The 20,564-nt window shown below is 37.3% G+C and overlaps 4 protein-coding genes across 4 annotated transcripts; 2 read left to right on the forward strand and 2 right to left on the reverse strand.

Annotated features, from left to right (window-relative positions):
* Positions 1-102: 102 nt before the first annotated feature.
* Positions 103-966, forward strand: MONOS_9827 (uncharacterized protein; the record flags this gene model as incomplete). Its single annotated transcript, XM_067880361.1, has 1 exon — positions 103-966. One exon carries the CDS (start codon positions 103-105, stop codon positions 964-966), a length of 864 nt encoding a protein of 287 aa, XP_067729793.1.
* Positions 967-1,533: 567 nt separating this feature from the next.
* Positions 1,534-1,800, reverse strand: MONOS_9826 (uncharacterized protein; the record flags this gene model as incomplete). Its single annotated transcript, XM_067880360.1, has 1 exon — positions 1,534-1,800. The coding sequence occupies one exon, from the start codon at positions 1,798-1,800 to the stop codon at positions 1,534-1,536; it is 267 nt and encodes an 88-aa protein (XP_067729794.1).
* A 2,892-nt stretch (positions 1,801-4,692) lies between these two features.
* MONOS_9825 (putative ISXO2-like transposase domain) lies at positions 4,693-5,283 on the forward strand (the record flags this gene model as incomplete). The annotated part of the gene is made up of 1 exon (XM_067880359.1): positions 4,693-5,283. One exon carries the CDS (start codon positions 4,693-4,695, stop codon positions 5,281-5,283), a length of 591 nt encoding a protein of 196 aa, XP_067729795.1.
* Positions 5,284-7,678: 2,395 nt separating this feature from the next.
* On the reverse strand, positions 7,679-14,878 carry MONOS_9823fu9824 (uncharacterized protein; the record flags this gene model as incomplete). The annotated part of the gene is made up of 1 exon (XM_067880358.1): positions 7,679-14,878. One exon carries the CDS (start codon positions 14,876-14,878, stop codon positions 7,679-7,681), a length of 7,200 nt encoding a protein of 2,399 aa, XP_067729796.1.
* Between the last annotated feature and the right edge of the window lie 5,686 nt (positions 14,879-20,564).

A 20,564-nucleotide genomic window follows, 5' to 3' on the forward strand; every position in this document is an offset into this window, starting at 1 on the left:
GACACCATCATGAAGTTCTCGCTCTCCTCCATCGGCTGCTGCAGCAGCGCCCCTTCAAACAGCACCGTGTAACTGTACAGGAGGAACAACAGCTCGTCTCCCATGAACTCCTCCCGCACAAACTTCCCAAACAGCCACACCTCCGCAAAGTCCTTCCGGAACAGCTCCACCCCGTACACCATCGCCCACCGCGCCGCCTCGCTCTTCTTCTGCGCCGCGTGCTTCTCCCCCAGCCACATGTACACAAAGTCCCCAAACCCCTGCCTCCCTGCCCCCGCCCCTGCCCCTGCCCCTCCCCACCCGGCGCTGCCCCCGCCCACATCTGCCGCAATCTTGTCTCCGTATATCCCCCGGATCGTCGACAGCGTCCACACCAGCGACGGCTGCAGCCCCGTCTTCAGCGGCGTCAGCAGCCGCTCCATCGGCACAGACGACCGCCGCGTGGGCGGCATCCGAAGCACATGCGCCGTTTCGTACGCCACCTGCCCCAGCGACCCTGACACTGCGCTCATCAGCCGCTCCATCGCTGTCTGCCCAGCCGACAAAGGCACCCCGCCTGCCCCTGGCTGCCCTGCCCCCGTTCCACTACGCGAAGTCACAGGCCACTCCGACTCTTCCCGGTCTCGGCTGTCTGTCGTCTGCTCAAGAAGCATGTACAGCCGCTGCACAACAGTCGCCTTCCCTGCCCCTTCCCCCGTTGCTGCTCCAGCTGGCATCCAATCCTCCCGCTCTCTCTTCGCATCCTCGTGCGGCGACAGCGGAATCCCATATACCGCACTCGCATCTCTTTCTTCTGCCTTTCCCCCCTCCTCTGCCTCCTCGTATTCTCCCCCTCCGCTTCTGCTCCTCCTCCTCCTCCTCCTCCCCGCCCCATCCCTTCCTCTCCCCCCTTTCTCCTCTGCCCCGCCTTCCCTGCCCCCGCCAATCTCCCCCCGCAGCACCTGCTCCTCCAGCTCCCGAACCTGAACAACCAGCCGCTCCACCTTCTCTTCATACGACGCCTTCATTTTCTTCTGCTCCTGCTTCTTTTGCGCAAGCGCCGTCTGCTGCTTCTCAATCACCTCCTTGAACAGCGCCTTCTGCTCGCTTATCGTCTGCTCCTGCACTTTCGACAGCGCCATCAGCATCTTCGTTTCCTTCTCCATCTTGTTCATCTTCTGCCGCACACTCGCATCCACTCCTCCTTCACCACCACCTCCACCACCACCATTGGCTCCAGCACTGTTCTTCTCTGATCTCTCGCTGATCAATGATCTCGTTCCCTCACTTCCACCACCTCCTCAACCGCAGCTGTTTGTTTTACTTACATTTATCGCGCTCCTCACTTTCACAACAACAATCTTCCAAGAGGAGTACATCTCAAGCATCACAGCGCTACCACCACAATACTCGCTGTAAACTTCTCCTTGTGCTTTTCACACAGCCCCAACGACAGAATCAAGGAAGCCAAAGATGGAACCATCTCCTAACAAACAGAGAAACCAAAGAAGAAGATGTGGCAATTGTATCCTCCGATCAGCCATTTTCCACTTTTCATCCACACTCACCACTCCTCCTTGCTGAGCCCAGCACTTCTTCTCCTTCACCTGCTTCACCTGCATCACCTCTGCGTTGTGCTTCTCGCTCAGCTGCAGAATCTTCCTCTGATTCATCCAGATGATCTTGCCCTTCTCCTGCAGCTGCTCTACCAGCCCGCTCACCCGCTTCACCTCCTTTTCCTTTTCCAACTTCTTCTTCTTTTCTTTCTTCCAGCAAATTCAGCACAATCGCTGCAGGCGACAGAACCACATCTTCCATCATCAGCCCTTCTGCTCCACCGCCTCCAGCGCCTTCCTCGCGATCTCTGCAACTTCGCGCACTACAACCATTCGCCTCATCACTTTTTTATCCAGCTTCATCACTCTGCATGCCTCGTCTTCTTCTATCTATTCGCCAGCCATTCAATGTTCAATGAAGCCAGCGATGGATCAAACAGATTGCAGATTAACAGAAAATCATCCACATCAACCGCTGTTAATATCTGCTTCTTCACGACTTCTTTCTCAGCAACTCCTCAAGAAACGGGAGCAGAGCCAGAAGTGGAATGGAAAGCATCACACATTGAGCGGGTACGGCACGTTCTGTTCAGCTAAGCGCAGCAAGCCAACATTGAAACCTCGGAGTGCTTGCAGCAGTGGTTGAAGTGATTGCGAAGATTGAAGCAACAACAGCCCAGCTGCCTCAGGCACTTCAATCCTCAGCCGCCTCACTTTGTAGTGTAGTATTTTGTCTTAAGTGTGAGATGAAACCACAGCCGTTTCATTCGAAGAGTCGACTGCAAGTGCCAATTATGATATGATGAGCTGATCCCTTGATGTATTGTTCTCTTCGCTTCAAAGCCTCCGAAATCGCAAAGGAAAATGGTATGTAATTTAAGTTGAAGATGAGGAAAATGAAAAAAGTTTATAGAGAAAAGATAACTGCTAAACTGCGCTGGCCACAAGACTCTTTTTCAGATTCACGATCATGTCTACCAACAACTCCATAGGAGACCCAAATATTACATCCACATGAAGCTCTTTAACGTCGCACACAGAAAATTCAAAGTTTTCAAAAGATATGAATAGATGAAACGGGTTTTCTTTATGCGATGAATTGAAAGAAAATAAAAAAAACTGATAAAAGGTGTATGAAGAAACGAAAGAAACAAAGAATACAATTATCTATTTGAATTTGAAAATGATAAACTTATTCTTTTTCGTGATTTCAATGTTGTGATTTTCGAACGGAAAATTTCGTGTTGTTTTTGATTTTTTTAAAATCCAGCATAAGATGTTTTTCATGAACAACTATTTGAATGGCATTTGAATATTTTTTGTATGAAATAGAAAATTTTTCTATCATCAAAAATGAAAAGAAAAATATAGCAAAACAAGAAACTATTTCATTTTTTGTTTTCCAACAAAGAAAACTGTATAAAAATTTATCTGTATTCAACAAATTAAAATTTATATTCTAATGCTTATTTTTTAAAAAAAAAATTAACCTAACAGTTACAAAGTTTGATGCAAATAATTTTTAAGATAAAATGTTTGCATTAACGTTTATGTGAAAAAATGAAAAGCAATGTCATATCTGACTCATTGATACCAAATAAATAATAATTTGAATAAAAACCCTCAATGGGAAATATTTTTCTATATTTAATGGGAAATATTTTTCTATATTTAATGGGAAAAGAATAATCACTTTTATGCATCCACTTTGAAACAATTGAAACTTATTTTAGGTTCGAAGCATGGTTGATTATTTTGAAATCATTGCTTTTTCGTGGTGTTGTTTTTTCAAATGTTGTTTGTCATTGGGATGAGATTATGTATTCAAATTGTAAATTAATCACAACAATTTCAAAAACAAATTGTTGAACTTTTATAGAGACTTAAATGTCTTAAATATGCCTTTTCGCTTTCGTGCCTGTATTTGTTTTTTTTTCAAGTTGGGGAAAATACGGGCTTTCAAGCTTTTTTTGCACTAGGTATTGAAAAATTGCTTCACTCATAACTTTTTTTCGCTTTCTCAGATTTCAAAATAAATTTGATATACAGATCCGTAAGCAGGCATCGTGGAAATCAAAACATAAAGTTCTCCAACATTTCACGAATATCAAAAAAAATAAACCCGTTTTTGTTGTGTTTATTAATATTAAAAAGTCAATTAAAAATGTATATTTTTTCAATGAAAAGCAAGAAGTGCAATATTTTGTCCCAAATCAACAATCAAATGAATATAACAAAAATTGGATATTATCACATCGGTCTTTGCACAACTTTTTGTGATTATATCCGATTGTGACAACATGCGATGCTGCTTGACGCGGAAAATAATAATAATAATAATTGGTTGTAATTAATATTGTGTCAATTTTTCCATATTTGAAAATTCATGGCTAATGATAACTTAACGTAGTCATCGAAAAGTTCAAAAAATACAAAAATTTTAACACATAACTGTTTATAAATATAAATAGAATGCATCCAGGGTCGAAAATATGAAAATTAAAAATGTGTTTTGAGAATAAAAATTTAAATAAAAATATTTTTATTTATGGGTGTGATCAAATTTGTGCACAAATAGTTTGAAATTCAATATTAAAATATATAAATATATAAAATTTTCTTTTAAAAATATATCAAAAATAACTGTTATTGAAACGAGATGAGTAAGATTAATGATCCAAAAGATGAAATATTAACAATTATGAATATCACAAGAGATAACGGAGAAACATGGAATTGGCTAATGGAGGTTTTGCATGTGTTTCATCCTAAATTATGTGCAAATTGCAGAACAATCATGAAGGTTGAGAAAGTTGGACACAGAAGAAGATGGAAGTGCAGCAAATGTTCAAAACGTATTTCATTGCTATCTGAAACAGCATTTTGCAGAAGTCATTTGGAAATTAGGATCATAATACAAATTCTTTTATTCTTTCATGTTGGAATACAAATTTATCAAACAAGTTCATTAACTAATGTAAGCAGGATATCTGTCAGTTATTATTATTCAATTGCTCGTGCAAGTTTAGCCTCATATGCTGTGGCAAAATTTCAAAAGCTTGGCGGTGAAGAAACAATTGTGGAGATTGACGAAGCCATATTAAGGAAAAGAAAATATCACAAGGGAAAGAAAAAAGCACAAATTTGGATATTTGGCATGATTGAAAGGAACGTTGAAGGAAAGAAAGGAAAATGTTTACTGCTACGAGTGCCAAATAGAAAGAAAAACACTTTAATTCCTATCATCCAGGCAAATGTGATTGAAGGAACGATGATATACTCCGATGAATGGAAAGCATATCAGTGTCTGGAGACGTTGGGATATAAGCATTTAACTGTATGTCACAAATACAACTTTCGTGATCCTCTCACTGGGACTTGCACAAATTTGATTGAAGGAACTTGGAGTTTGCTAAGAAAAAGTTTCCCTCGAACAGGAGTCAAAGCAAGATTCATTGATGATTTTTTGATGAGTTTCATTGGAAAAAGAGATGAAAATTTGACTATAAATGAATTTCTAACTCATGTCTTTCAATACAAACCAACAAATGACATTAACGATGAAGAATCAGAAAGTGAGACCGAGGAAGATTTAACAATGGAGATCGATGATGATGAAAAAAGTGATCATAAAGAAACAAGTGATGATGATGTTCCAGTCATTGAATTTGAAGACAACATGGATAATGATATCGATCCTTTTGGAGCTGGAGATGGAAGTGATGCATCATCGTTTGAGGATGATTAACAATTTTGATATTATCTTTTTCAAAAGCAGCTTTCTATGTCAAATAGTTATTTCAAAATCAAATTTTTTTTCATACCATTTGAAAATAGGTTCTATTTTATTAAATTTTAAATTAAAAAAAAATAAAATAACTTATATTATGGGATTTTTTGAAAAAAATGTGTTTTTCTGAAAACAAAAGATTGCTCGCATTTTCGGAGCTGACTTCTTTTAGTTAATCACATTATTGACTATTATGCAAAAAAATCGTAATTAAAACAAAATTTTTGCGACTACGTTAAGTTATCACTTGCCAAATTCATCACAAATACACATCTCTCACTTGATTGAACAATTTTGATCATAAATACACATAATTAAGACTTATTTGAACATAATTTTGAAAAATTATTAAAATTGAAATTTTTGATCTAAAAATTAACTTTTCAATGAAAAAAGAACCCTTTATAAACAAAATGTGATTAAATATTTGTTTTCCCCGTGATTGTATGCGATGGAAAATAAATGAAAAAAAAGGAAAAATGTTGGTGCATCGAAAAATGTGATTATAAAAGATTTTGATAATATCCGATGTTAATATATCCGGCTAAGACTGTGATTTGTCCATTAATTTGTTGCATGAGAACATTTGACTTATAATGACAAAACTGCGCAAGAAAGAATGAAACAAATCGTTGTTTTTTTATCAATTCAAGTAGTTTGACATATATGTCAAAATTATTTAAAAAAGTTCATTAAGATTTATTCTAAAAAATAATGAAAATTTTAAATTTTGATAAAATATCTGTTCCCACTCACGAAACAACACTCAAATGGAAATAATTATATTGTCTAGCATTTGTTTCAATTACAGCAAAATTTGGTGAGTGGGAACAGAAAATTGATAAAAATATGAAAAACAAATCTCATTAGAAAAAAAAAACTAATGGAACTTAACAAAAACTTTTTGATTTATATATCAATAATTTCTTCTGAAAGTTCAAATTGTTTTAAAAAGGCTCATTCTGAAAAAAATTCAAATTCAATTGTGACAATGCATTCACACTAAATTATATATCTTTCTTTTTTTAATTATTCTGCTCAATCTTTCCGAGTCAAAAAAGTGTGATTTTTTTATGACTTTGAATCATTCAATGTTTTTTGTCAAGTTTTCTAATTATTCATCAAATAGCAAGAGTGAACACATCAAAACATGATGATATTACTTTTGTGAAAGTTCAAGTTTAACAGTGAAATTGTGCAATTCTCTTGCAAAAACTGAACAAAAAATGAAACATTTCTTTCAAACGGACTGAAACACACTTTCAATTTTTTAAAAATAATGATGAAAAGACATTTTCATATTTGTATTTATGAGTGTTGGTGAAAAATCTGATACAAGAACTCTCCATTTTTCACTTCAAAAAATGTTAGTTTATTATCTGTCTTTCTAAAAAAGGAAAATAGTCAAACAAACATATTTCTTATTATTTCACAACAAGTCCACGAATTTTTTAATTTTAAATTTCACCTTTTTTAATTTATAATATTATTTATCTTCAATTTTTTTAAAGACAAGTTATTCCATTTAAATTACAATGAAAATCTTTGAACAAAGAACAAACATCATCAATTGAAAACAAAAAGATATTTGTGATTGTATCTCCCAGCATTCGAATTCATTAATAACACTCAAATTTGAATCATTTTTGATGAATAAAATGGAAGTTAGTTTTATAATTGTTTCTTTGTTGAAAATTTGTGAATAAATCGAAATGAATGAAACTGATTCAAAACAAAAGAAGATTCTGTTAAAAACTCAAAGTGTGAATGACAAGTGCAAAGAAGGATTGAATATATAAAAACAGTGCTTGAAAAAGCTGGTTGCTAATAATATAAACATTATAAAATGCAATGGATTTGCATATTATTAACGCAAAATACATCATATTGAATAACAAATGAACGAAAATAAGAAGTCAAATGGTAACACGAAAACGCAAAAGTGAAATATTTAAATGGATTTGTGTGAAATGGAAATTGTGACAAATACGAATAACAATGAAATGGTTGTAAATTTTGTGACATATTTCAAAAACAAAGGCGAAGTCAGACTTCAGAAGAAACAAAAAGCACAGCAGTCCAAATTAATAATAATAAAAAGAATATCAAACAAACAAAAACTTCAATTCAAAACAAAAGAAAAACACTCAACGTGTGCTCTCTCTTTTTTCAATAAAAATAATTCTAGCAACATCACAAATCAAAAGAAAGAAATAAATCGTGGTGATTGATGGTGTCAGCCATTCATAAGCGAAATAACTTATTTGTTCATTCTTTTCCTCTCAAAAATCTTTATTCCCCATTTTCTGATTTTCAACTTTCAAACTTTCATATCAGAGAGAGAGTCTTCTTTTCATCTGTTTGTTGTTGTGCTGTTTGTGCACAAAAAACCGTTTTCTTCAACTTTCCCACTCTCAATCCCACTGTCTGGCTCAAGTGTGATAGCATCTGAAATCGTCATTATCAAAGCACCTGGTGGAAATCCCTGAATGAGCTCTCTTTTCAATCCAGACAATGTTCCTCGAAGCTGGCTGTTTTGTTCCAGACAACTCTTCACAATGTCCAACTTCGAACTTCCTCTTATAATCTCCAGTGGGGGCCTTTCTCCATTCACGATCTTCTGCCCTGCAACCTCTGCCTCATACTCCCCAAACGGGATTTGAAGGGTCAAACACTCCCACAGCATCATCCCTATCGAGAATGACACTGACTCCTTTGTTGCTCCCATCTTCTTGTTCATCTGCAGCTCTGGCGCCTTCCACCTCAGACACTCTTTTTTGAAACTATCTTCATCCTCAAAGGCTGATGAGGGAAGGGAGTCCTCATCATCATCATTGCCACTGGCAGATGTCACAACAGTTGATGATGAGATGGAGGATGAATCTGAGTCATCATCGGACAATAAGTCTGAATGCATCACAATGCAGATGACCATGTGTTCTGAGAACAATACAATGTGAGGGCTCAGATTGGAAAGAGATTGAAGAGGGTTTTCCATTTCATCAAACGAATGGAGAGCGAGATTGGCCACCCAGAACAACACCTGTGCAGCTGTCTGTTCTCTTTCTTTCAATGTTCCAATCGCCATCTCCTTTGTCTTATTCTTTCCATGAAGCAGCATGAACAGCGAATCCCTCAAATCCACAATCAATTTCTCATGAGGCGATGAACAGGCCATTGCATCCACCAGATTCGACATGGACGATGTTGTTGGGCACAGATCCTCCCCTCGAACAAATGTGGAATCTGAATCGGTTGAACATGTTGAAGAAATGGATGGAGAAGGAGTCTGTTTTCTAATTTCCTCTTCCTCCTCCTTTTCCAATGCCCAATCTGGGATCTTGTCTGAATCTTTTCCCAATATGTATTCAGTTGAACCACTCTCAGACAGAAGATGCTCTGAAGACTCAGAATGTTCCATGTTCGTATCATATATCCTCTTCTTCATTCTTTCTTCATTCTTCTTCTCTGCCTCCCTCTCAGCTCTCCTCCACTGCTCCTCAGGTGACATCTCCATCGTCACCATCTCAAACGCTTTCGGATCCTTTCTGATATTATCGTTCACAATCTCTCTCAGATCTTCTGCTTCATTCTTTGCCTTCCTCCATCGAACAACAAACAAAATAAATCCAATCAGAACGATCAAAAATAATATTGCCAACACAATAACAATTAACAACCAATAAGACTTTCCTTCTTTCACTCCTTCAACAATCCTTTCATCTCCATTCACCTTTGGCTCGCTTCTGTTCTTCACAATGAAAGAATCAGTGGATGATGGGTTTTTGACATCCCCAAAAAGAATGCTCACTCTCACCTCTGCCTCTTCTCCTGCCTCTGTTATCATTTCATTTGGCAGTCTCCCTTCAACTTCTGTCTCCGACACAAATCCACTCTCATCAAACTCATATTTCTCTATCTGCTTTTCTTCTCCAATCTGTTTCACAACCATGAACGACAAGTTGCAAGGGAGAAGCAGCTTCCCTTTGAACACAACCTCCACTTCTTCTCCTTTCTCCCTTGTTTCAACACCCTCTAACGCTGGAATGAAAAATGATGATGCTCTTTCAGAAACAATCCCTTCAAACAGACATCCATTATTCAACATCCAAAGTGATGTATTTTTCTCTTGACCATCTCCACCTTTCAAACTGAAAATGGTCAATGAAGCAGAATCAGAGCAGATGATGTTTCTTCTCAATGATGGACATTTTGTAATTGAAGGATTGTTGTTGCTGAAGTTTCCTGCTTCAATCTTCACATTCCCACTCGATATGGAAACTCCACCTGATGAAGCATTCAAAATTGTCACATCCTTCATCATCAGTGAAGAGTTGGCAGAATGAACAAGTGATCCACTCCATTCACATATCTCATCAAATGCATTATTTCTTTCACTCTCACTTTCTTTTAAGATCAGCCCTTCAAATTCACACATGTGCATGGAAACATCCTTCGTATTGTTCATCTCCATCATGCTTCCTTTGCTTGACAGAGAATAACAGTTTGAACAGGAACAATTTGAAAGAGAAATTTGAACAGAAGTTGAAGAAGCGGAAAGAACAGAAGCCCCTTCTGAATTCCTCGAGCAGTTCTTGAATGAGGAGCTTCCAACCGAAACACTTCCCGAAGCTGAACTGCCAACCGAAATGATGCAACCTTCAGATAACTTCACTTCATCAGCATCAATTCCATTCAGCACAACACTTCCACATTGTCCAATCTCAACAACATTTCTTGTTGATTCAATCTGTTCCAGCTTCATATTTGTCAACGAAATCTCTTCCCCACAAAACTGAAAGAATGGCTTCTTGAATGAAAGCATTGACACTGAGCAGTTGTCAACATGAACAATCCCCTTTGCAATGCTCAGCAAGGTTGAGTTGAGAGCAACAGAAGGTTGATTGATATTTGACTCTCCAGCAGATGAGAAGTCAACAAATGAAAGAGAAAGCTGCCCACTTGCTTCATGGATAATAGAGCTGCCTGAATAAGAAAACGATTGATCAAAGTTGAATTTCAATCTCTCAATCCGAACATTCTCTGATGTACTGATGAGACTGCCATCATTGATATTTATTGTTGAGTTCAGATGCACCAAAGCAGTTGAGGGAGATTCAAGTGAGCGGATGATCACATCATGCACATCACATTCCCCATTGACGATCGTTTGTTCCGAGATCAACAGCTGCGAATAACGTGAAGGAATGATGTGTTGAACTCCAACATTCAATGAGTGGCATGGTGTGCTGAACTCTCCACATCGCTTGTTATCTTCGTGATTATCTGAAACTGAAGATACAAATATCGTCTCGCTCTGGTATTTCACAACCCTCAGCAGCAGATCCTCTTCTCCCTCAAACGAGTCTGTTGAACAGCCCCACATCGCCAGCTCCTTCACAAAAGGTGCTCTGAAATCCAGCAAGAATTGCTCATCAACTATCTGTGTTTCGATTGAGTGGCATCGAACATACACATCTCTCCCTCTCAATGCAGAGTTATCTTTGAACGTGATATTCGACAGCACAAAGTCCAGGGGCTGCTCAACCACCGAGGTGCATTCCAGAAACAGCCACCCGCCTCTTCCTGTTGTGGAACAGAAGCACTCAGAAATCGTGCAAAATGAGCAGTCAAACTTTCCTCCCTCATTCAGCACACAAAACATCCCTCCTCCCTTTCCACACCTCGTTCCACCACACTTCTTCATCGTTGTGTTTCGAATCACAATTTTCAATGGATCATCATCGTTGCCATTTCTGATGATGGGAATATCATCTGTTGTATTTTTAGTGACTTCTTCCAATGAACTCCACTCAATGATAACATCTTGTTCAACTTCATTTTTTTCTCTCCCTGAACTCTTTGATATCCTCAATCCGCTTGCTCCTTCAAGCTCAACATTCTTCATCGTCAAGTTCTTAATGTTCAGAATCGTTGAAGATAACACAGAAATAACATCTTTTGAAAAACAAAGTGATTGCATCGACACAAGTTCCAATACAACCGTCCCTCCTTCTGCTTTGATCAATCCAAAGTTGATCGTTCCTTTTCCACTTTCTTCATTTTTTGAGAATGAACAGTCTTTCAGAGTCAACAATCCTTCACTTGATCCAACATGCATCAAATAATTGACTCCACTTGTGAAGGATGATGGAATCACAAACTTCATCAGCTCGAAACTGGTAATTCCAGAAATCATCATTGCTGCTCCTTCTGCTCCTTCAAGAGATGAGAGACATTCCAAAGAACACGTGTCTGCATTGTTTGAGCATATTGAAAACCCACTCATATCAACACTCTTCTGAAGAATCCCCTTCCCAATAACGCTGATTATCCTTTCATTTCCCTCAGGCAATCGATTCAACGAATAATCGATTGATAAACAAGGATAATCTGAGAACCCGCAAGTGCAAACATCTTTTCCATCATCTCTGATAAATATCTCTGATCCAAGTGTGCGCCAGAAATAGACAAGTGGAATAGCATTCGTTGTATCATTCCCATCAAACCCTCTCATCGAATCCAAGGAAATATCATCAAGATGCTCAGACACAAATGGAAGAGAGGTGATTGTGATGCTCTTCGTCAAGTTGGATGACTTAACAAACAGATCATTTCCATATTTCGCAACATTTGGCTCTTCTGAATCAAAAACAGGAGATGATATCACAAATGAAGAATAATCATCGATCAACTTCAATGCCATCCCTCCACCAAAGCCAGTTTTTCCTTCTTCATCTGGTGCTGTGCATCCTGTAAACGTGCATGAAATAATATTCATTTGAATATTCCCTTTCAACTGAGCAAAAACAGCACCTCCTCTGCTTCCATCAGCCAGTACTGAGCATTCATCAAAAAGGCATTCTTCAATATTTATTCGTGTGCTAGTATTTTCATCTTTGATGTTGTCAATGCTCATACAGCTTCCACTTCCTGTTCTTCTTTCTATTTCTGAGAAATTGCTTTTGGTCATATTCAACCATTTTGTGTTCATTAACTCTGTGTTTGATCCACTTCCAGTCAACGAGATCAGCGGATTTCTCCTCAAATCAATTGATGATGCTGAGAATGAATCAACGGACAAGGTGCCAGATTCGACAGATAAGAATAGATATGCTAATTCCGATGAATGGTCTTGAAGGAAAATGGAGCAATGAGACATCATCAGTTGTGAAGATGAAGAAATGAAAGTGGAGTGTGATGAAAGAGAAGGAGGAAGAGAGAAGATGAGCTTTGACAATTCTGTTTCAACACTTGCTGTTATCATAGCTGAATTGGATGTTTCACTTGCATCAGAGACTGTCCAGCCACTTTGATCACTATTTCCTCTGATTTCATGTTTTTGTTCAGAAAATGCCAACTCATCACTCATCATAATCATTCCACTCACAGTCACTTTCTTTGTTCCTATTTGACGTTTGATGGAGTGCTTCAAGGTCAAGCAAGGGAATTGGACAATTCCACAATGTGAATGATCATATGCCTCGAAATTTCTCACAAATATTTCTTCTGGAGTGGGAAGGAGATAAATGCACAGAGGGATTGCCAAACTCGTGTTTCCATTGTCATATCCTCGAACTTTATCAAAAGAATCCAATGATGCTGTCAGGCATGTTATCTTACCACTTTTTGCTGTTGATTCCAAATTGATCGATTCCACAAAAATGTCACTTCCCCACTTGGCTGTGTTTGTGCTAAAGGAAGAAGAAATCAGGAAATTTGGATTTTCCTTTATCAATCGAAGAAGAATTCCTCCTCCAAGACCATTGGAAGAAGAACAAAAGCACTCATCGAAAGATCCACCTTCCACTTTCACTTCATTTGCTTCTCCCACACACAGCATCATCGATCCTCCATTTTCTGAACTTGTGCTTCCACAACCTTCAAAGGTGCAAGAATCCAGATCAATGTTTGCCTTGTCGTTGGAAAACGACATCACAGCTGCTCCATTCGTTGTTCTTTCTATCCCATTAAATGTGCACCCTAAAAATGTCAATGAAATCTCATTTGTCGAAGAAAGCGAAATCAGCGAAGTTGTTGAGATGGTCTTTGCCCAGTTCACATTTTCCATTTGAAATATTCCTCCCTGAACATTTATCAGCTCTGTGATGAATGCTGTTTCTGTTGAGTGTCCGCTTCCAACAGATATGTTCAGTCTGCTAACATGCATCTTTCCAGTTCCAGTGATCTCAAACAGCCTTGAGGCTCGGTTATTTTCATATGCTGAGTCATGCACAAGGGCAAGATCATTGACAGTCAATGTTCCTGTCGAGACTGAAAAAAGAGACAACCCAGCTGCTTCCAATTCTATCTGAACAATTGTCGTTGAATCACTTTGACCATATATTGTGAAAGTGTTTGTTCCACAGTCCACACCCTTCGTCTCTGTAATCGTTTCCGAAAATACTTCAACATTGGTGACAAAGCCTGGAATCAGTTGTGTTAAACAATGGCTAATGGTGTTGCAAGGATAGCTTTTATCCAGCCCACAGGCATATGTATCTTTGGCGTTTGGTTGTGTTTGTGTTGATGAGACAAACCTCACTTTTCCAAAATCGTTTCGAAGCCATTCACTTCTATCAATGATTTTTGAATAATCCAAGCTGACTCTGTTTGGCGTTTGCCTGGTGGAATAACAACTTGAATCAATATTGTTTGCCACTGAATCATGAAGAGCAATATCGTTTCCGCCTTTTACGCATGTATTATTATGGAAGAAACAATAGAAAAACAAAATTCCGTTATTATTCTCATTTATCCTCTGACAAACTGCACCTCCTCCACACATGGAATAACAATTACGAAACAAACAATTTGATATAACAACCTTGTCAATGCAGTCCCAATGCTCAACAGCACCTCCACCAGATGAGGTTGTGTGATTCACTTTACAGTTTATAAAGAATGAATTAATAATGCATTGCTTCTGTTTTTTTGTCATCGTTGGGCGAAAATCAATTGCCCCTCCATCGTTCCCAGACGAACAATTAGAAAATAAACAATTATCAACCATTGGTTGAAAGTTAATATTCTCGATCATTATTCCTCCACCACCACAGTCTGTATTTATTGCAGCACATGAACATTGAACAAACACAGAATGAAGGACAATGCATTCTGCAACATTCAAAGCATATATTCCACCACCTCTCGTTGAAGTGGCATTGCATCTTGTAAATGACGAATTTTCAACTCTCAGAATGGCATTTTCATTGTCATGCACATAAAGAGCACCTCCTTGTGGTGCTGTGCAATCAGTCCATTCACACAACGAAAATGATTGACTCTCTGTTGTATTCATCTGTCCTTTTTTCTCAAGAGCATTCATTTCTCTTTTCCCGAAGCTTATTGATGTGTTTCTGCAGATAAATTCCTCTGACGAAAATGATCCACTTGAGATCCCTCCTTCAAATACATTCACACACGAATAAATGAGGCAGTTCTCCATTGAACTCAACAAGCATGAATGGTCCATCTGACAATCACTTTTCTTATCAGATTTCACAGACATGTTCCTGAAGGCACAATCATGAATCTGTTCACTTTTGCACATTCCAGACAACAGGAAACATTCTGAAGAGGAAACAGCCAGATCTGTCGTGATAAAATTTCTCAAAATGGCAATATTTGAATCATCAGATGAAAAAACGAGACTTCCAAAACAAAGACTGATTTGAGGGATCAAAGTCAAATTCACAATGTTGATTGACCCACTTTGCAAAAGAAAAGGAGTTGTTGATTTTTGGTGGGAAACACACGATTCCATCACAACAGTTGACTTGTCTGCTATTTGCACACATGATGGAGAAGAAAATTCAAATGCTAAAATTTTCATTCCAACTGAAGAATTGGAGAATCCCAAAAATACATTAATCACTGATAATGTTCCTGACTTCCACTTTTTCACTACCGATGCATTTCTCTGTTCAAATGAATAACTGTCATCCGCCTTTGATGAAAATCGAGCATCATTTGCATTGTCTTGGCCTGAGAAAGCATGGTTATAAGAAAAATGAACTTTTGAGAGAAAACCTTCACTTTTCCATGTGGAACTTCCAGAAATGCCTTGGATTTCAGACATGTTTGCAAGGAGCATGCACTCCAAAAACCACAAGTGCACATTCATTTCGATGAGCAAACACGATTTTGATAATGAATGAAATTATTTTTTGAAGGATCAAAATGGCCATAATTGGATGTTTCAAATTCCTGATTGAAAAGAAAATAAACATTTGTCATTTCATTTCTATAATAATTCACAAAATATCTGATGCAGCCTTGGAATAATGCTGTTTCTTCACATATTCCGCTTTATGATCAGCATCTGGCAATATCTGAAACAAGATAATTAAAAAATATAATTGACATAAAATCAGAAGTTGAAAGAGAAAAGCATAAGTCCAATTGAAGCACTGAATGAGGATACCATTTAATCTCATTGAATCAAAGCCAAGGACAAATTGAAAAAAGAAAAAAGTTTTCATTAAAGTCCCACAAATCTGGCTAATGAATTAAAAATATTGTAATACAATATTAATCATCTCTTGATTCATTCAAATGATGAGACTTTCTTTGCACCCTGCCCTGCTCTTCCCCGAAGACAAAAGATAGAAATCCTTGTGCAATATATTATTTTTTTGGTTGAATGAAGGCACATCAAAAAATCCCTTTCTTCCTCTCTTCCATTCCATAATTTCCTCTTCTTCTCTCTCTCTCTCTTCTTACCCGACAGCTCCAATCTTCTCTCTGATATCTTCTTTGTTGTTTATTTTTTCTTATTTGTTTCTGCTTTTCCTCATTCTGCACAAGCATCTTGGATGAATTGAACTTTGTTTCATCTGCAATATTCTCCTTGTCAACCATCAAACACAAATTCTGCCCTTTTCAGCAGAAATCTGCTTGAGGCTTCTTTGTCAGCAGTAGCATCAGATCCAGTGGCATTTCATCTGCCTCTCCTAATTTCCTCTTTGTTTCCTCATTCTGTCATCTCATTTCAAATCTGCTCCTTGTGTTTCCACATTGTGGACTTTGCACATTGCTTTCCTGCCATCTTCAGCCCAGCCATCCAAAAATAACCATATTTCCTTTTTCTCTTCTCTCACAATCATTATCATCTTCTTCTTTATTTTCCTCATCCCCTTTTTTTCTCATTAATTTATCTTTGTGAACGAACAACATTTCTTTTCAGAAACGCTCAGCTCCTTTCCCCAGCAAACTGACTCTTTTGCAAAGTCTTCTGTTTCGATTGAGAGGATATGGAATGCAGGCCTTCTCAGCTGATATGCCAAAAGCACTTCAAAAAACAAAAGACAACAAACAAAAAAAGATAAAATTGAATGTGTTGAAATCAAAATCAAAAATCATTGATGAATAAAAAAATATTTCTTTTTTTCCAGCCAATTTCATTTATTTTCTGTTTTCTTCAAAAAAACAACAACAAATAAGAAATACACAGCCAAAGCACACCTTCAGTTTTCTGATCTTCGCTAGTCGGGATCCTCATTGAAAAATATCTAATTGTGCCATCTTTTCTTGTTTTATTGAGGAGAGTTGAAGTTCGTTTTCAGCTGTGTGCAAAACGATGCATCCGCTTCTTTCCTCTTCCACTTTGAACCCTTCACTCAATCTTTCCGTTCTTCATGCTTCTTCTTCTTCTTCTTCATTCTCTTCTCAAGAAAACCTCAGATCTCGATGATTCCACTCGATTTTCAAACAGGCAGTTTTTATTCAAAAAAAGTCAGGTCGATTCACAATGAGAACAGAAACATCACATGAAAAACACATCGACTGGCATTGAATCGAAAACTGGCTTTCAAAGCATTCAAAGATGATGGTTGAATATTTTTTTGTTGACCTTGCTTCATGAGGTGAGTGAGGTACATTTTCAGCTGGAGCTCAAAGCAAGCCAAAGACATGGAAGTTATTCACAATGGACTTGGTTGCATAGCATGGGGCCTGTTGTGTTTTGATGAAAACACAGACATCTGCTCCGCTCTTGGCAATCGTTTTATTTGGAATGGTCAAAGTGAGCTGGCTGATGATCACTTCATTTCATCTTCTGTTCATCTGAGTGGCTGTGCAATACTGGCTGAAATGAACAGCCATGCAAAAATTCAAGTTTTTGAACAATATTGAAAAACAAAAGAAATGTTTGCACAAACAGATTCAGTTCCTTTTCTTGATGACCGAATGATTTTTTTATCCAGAAAGGAACAAATGCTCATATCTTGAGGATGTTTCATGGAGAGTGAAAATCAAACCCCTTGCTCATTTCTGGGTGGAGAGGAATGAAAGCATCAATGCGAAAAAGTGGGGGGAAAATGCATTTTCTAATCTCTATTTTCTGGAAACTTCTAAGTTTGAATCCAATTTGATTCTGAAAATTCAAATCCACATATGCCATGTGTCTGACCTTGTCGAAATCTCTTCGCTGTTCTCGACCAAGAATTTTTCAAACATGATTTATTGTTGTCTTCAAAAAAAATCTTGCTTCAGAGGATGAGCATAAATGTGTAAATACAAATGTGGTTTCAACGCTTCCTTGTTCACAAAATAGTGAAACATCTATTTGGTCACCTTTCACCTTTTTCAAGAGCATTCAAACGGATTTTTGTTTCATTTGGTTCTTTTATTTTTTCATTCTTTGATGAAAGCCTGAATATCAGCCATACTGGATTGAGCGATTGAACGAAAACAACCGATTGAGCAATGTGATGAAGAAGTTTTAGTTGCTTATCAAAAAAAAAAACATATTGAGAAACCTTCTGCACTTTATCTGCCATTGCTTTGCGGATTGTCAGTTTGAAGTCATTTCTCTCTGACTGTTTTTTTGGCATATGTTGTTTTTTTCCCATTTTGTTTGAAGAATTGAAATTGTCTGATTTTCCCCAAAATTCTGCTGCAAAGTCAAAGTCATTTGAGTTTATTTCCCATCTGAATAAATTTGAGAGTATTGAATGATGACTGCATAGGAGTTCTTTTCATCTCGAGTGTTTTCGAGATTTGCGCATTTGAATGTTTCACATGAAAGGAGCATATGTGGGTTGCACAATGTGTGCATATATTTTTCATGATATTTTTTGGAGATTGATATTTTGATGTTTTAATGAATATTGAATTTTTTTTTTGTGAAATAACTACATTCAGGGAGATTGCAAGCAGGCTTCTGGAAGAAATTTCGTGATAATTTTTGGGGGTGGGAAAACTTAGCTGGGTTTTGCAAAGCATCATTAATGAAGTTTCAATTTTGACGATTCAGCTCATCATTGACTGAATTTTTGATAAACTCAGAAAATGAGTATGAAGCTGATTCGGGCTTGTTTCCAAAGCAGTTGGCAGCGCCATCGACTTTTTCAGCTATTTGTGTTTCAGCTGGAGCGAGCATTCTTCATTGAACTTTCAGTGTTGAATTTTCCAGTCACAGTTGAAGAAATACAATGCAATTTCATTGTCTGGCAAGTTGGCAGCAGCCATTGCAGAGTTCCGAGTGACTGAAGAAACCCACGTGACATTCATTGTCTCTGCGAACAATTCTTCAGCAAACGTTGCCAATTCCAATTGTTTGCACCTCTTTCTGCACATTCGCATTTTATCAGAAAGATATTTATCCCAGTTCGTTCATTCGCTGCTGTCAATGACTGTTCTTTGCGAATTATCCCAAGCAAGTTTAAAAGCTGAAACGAAAGGGCAGCATCAAGGAAATGAATGAAAGCGGTGAGAAATTGGATTTGAAGAACAGGAAGAGAAGATATTTGAGAAATCGCAACTTTTTTGTTGAAGAAGCTGTGATGTGCTGCGTCATTGCAGAAGGGGGAGAACAATGGAGGGAAAACCCAAAATAACCTGGAAGCATTGCAGATGCAGTTATTCAGAAAGCCAGAAAATCAGTGAGCAGTTGCAATTAACAGAAAGGCTGTTGCAGTTTGGGTGAAGAAAATGAGTGAAAGGCAACAATTACTTGCATTTCAAAGGATTTTTTTTATTGAATGAGAGTCTGCCTTGTGAAGAATTGAAGGGAATGTTTTTTCTGTGTGAAGATCTTTCCAACATTGCATCTTTTGATGATTGCAAGAAAATAGCAATTTCTTCAACGCAAGCATGTGGCTTTTGTTCTCGATTGAATGATGGTCAGTTGAACTCAAAAAGAAAGATTCTTCTTCGCTTCATTCACATTTAACACACAAACCCTCTTTTCATTCCCTTTCTTCTTCGCTCTTCGCAAATTCTTTGAATTTGCTCAGACTCGATGAAAGCAGAGGATGCAGCTGGAAAGACACCTTCACCACAACAAGGGGCAAGAAAGGGATGCAGAAAACAGTTGCTGAAGGAAAGAGTATTTTTATGTTTTTGACAATGAGAAGATAATTCATTTGAAAATAACTTTTGTTGAATAAAACAAAAAAATCTGAATGGTTTGAACAATTTTTCTTATAATTCATTAGTTGTTTTTAATGAAAGTGGAAAATCAATAATAAAAATAGTCATTTGATTTGTTCCAAATACTGGAATGGAAAAAAAGGAATTTTCTTTTAAAAAAAATTTTATCTGATAATATTCATTTCTTTCAATACACAGAATTGAAAAGAATAAAAAGCATATTAATAATGATGACTGTATTTTATTTTATTTTATTTTATTTTTTGATTATAAACATTTAAATTAAAAATATTTTTTGATTCAAAATTTTATTTTGTCTTCCAGAAGATTAAGTTATAGTTTTATGATCAATATTTTATCAACGAAAGAATTTTTGGTTTTTTGCTTTGTTGCGGCTTTTGAAGCCGCAAATGAGATATATGAAATAAATGAGATATTTATAAACAAGAAGACTTCAACTTCCACACAATTTCAGCAGATATTACCAAGTAATACCTCAAATTCAAACTATTTGTTTCTTTTGGCAAACTCTTCTTTAAAACTTGATAACATTGCTTTCATTGACTTATCGCAACATTCTATTTCTGTTCTTGATGGAGAATCTTCGCTTTTTTGTTGCAACACTAAATTTATTTATTCGAAGAAAGTATTAACTTCGTTTGCTTCGTTAGGCAATATTGCTCTTCATAATATATCGGTAGACATTTCTACTTGTAAAAGAAAATTGCCTTCTTTGGTAAACTTACAGAATGAAGCTTCTTCTGGAGTTAAACTTATAAATTCATACATCTCTGATTTTACAGTCGTATCAAACAAATCTTCGTCTTTGCTTTGCAGCGGAATTGGAAGCTATGAAACTGTCT

Source organism: Monocercomonoides exilis (genome assembly GCF_001643675.1).
Source record: "Monocercomonoides exilis strain PA203 chromosome Unknown scaffold15-1837935, whole genome shotgun sequence".
Lineage (NCBI taxonomy): Eukaryota > Preaxostyla > Oxymonadida > Polymastigidae > Monocercomonoides > Monocercomonoides exilis.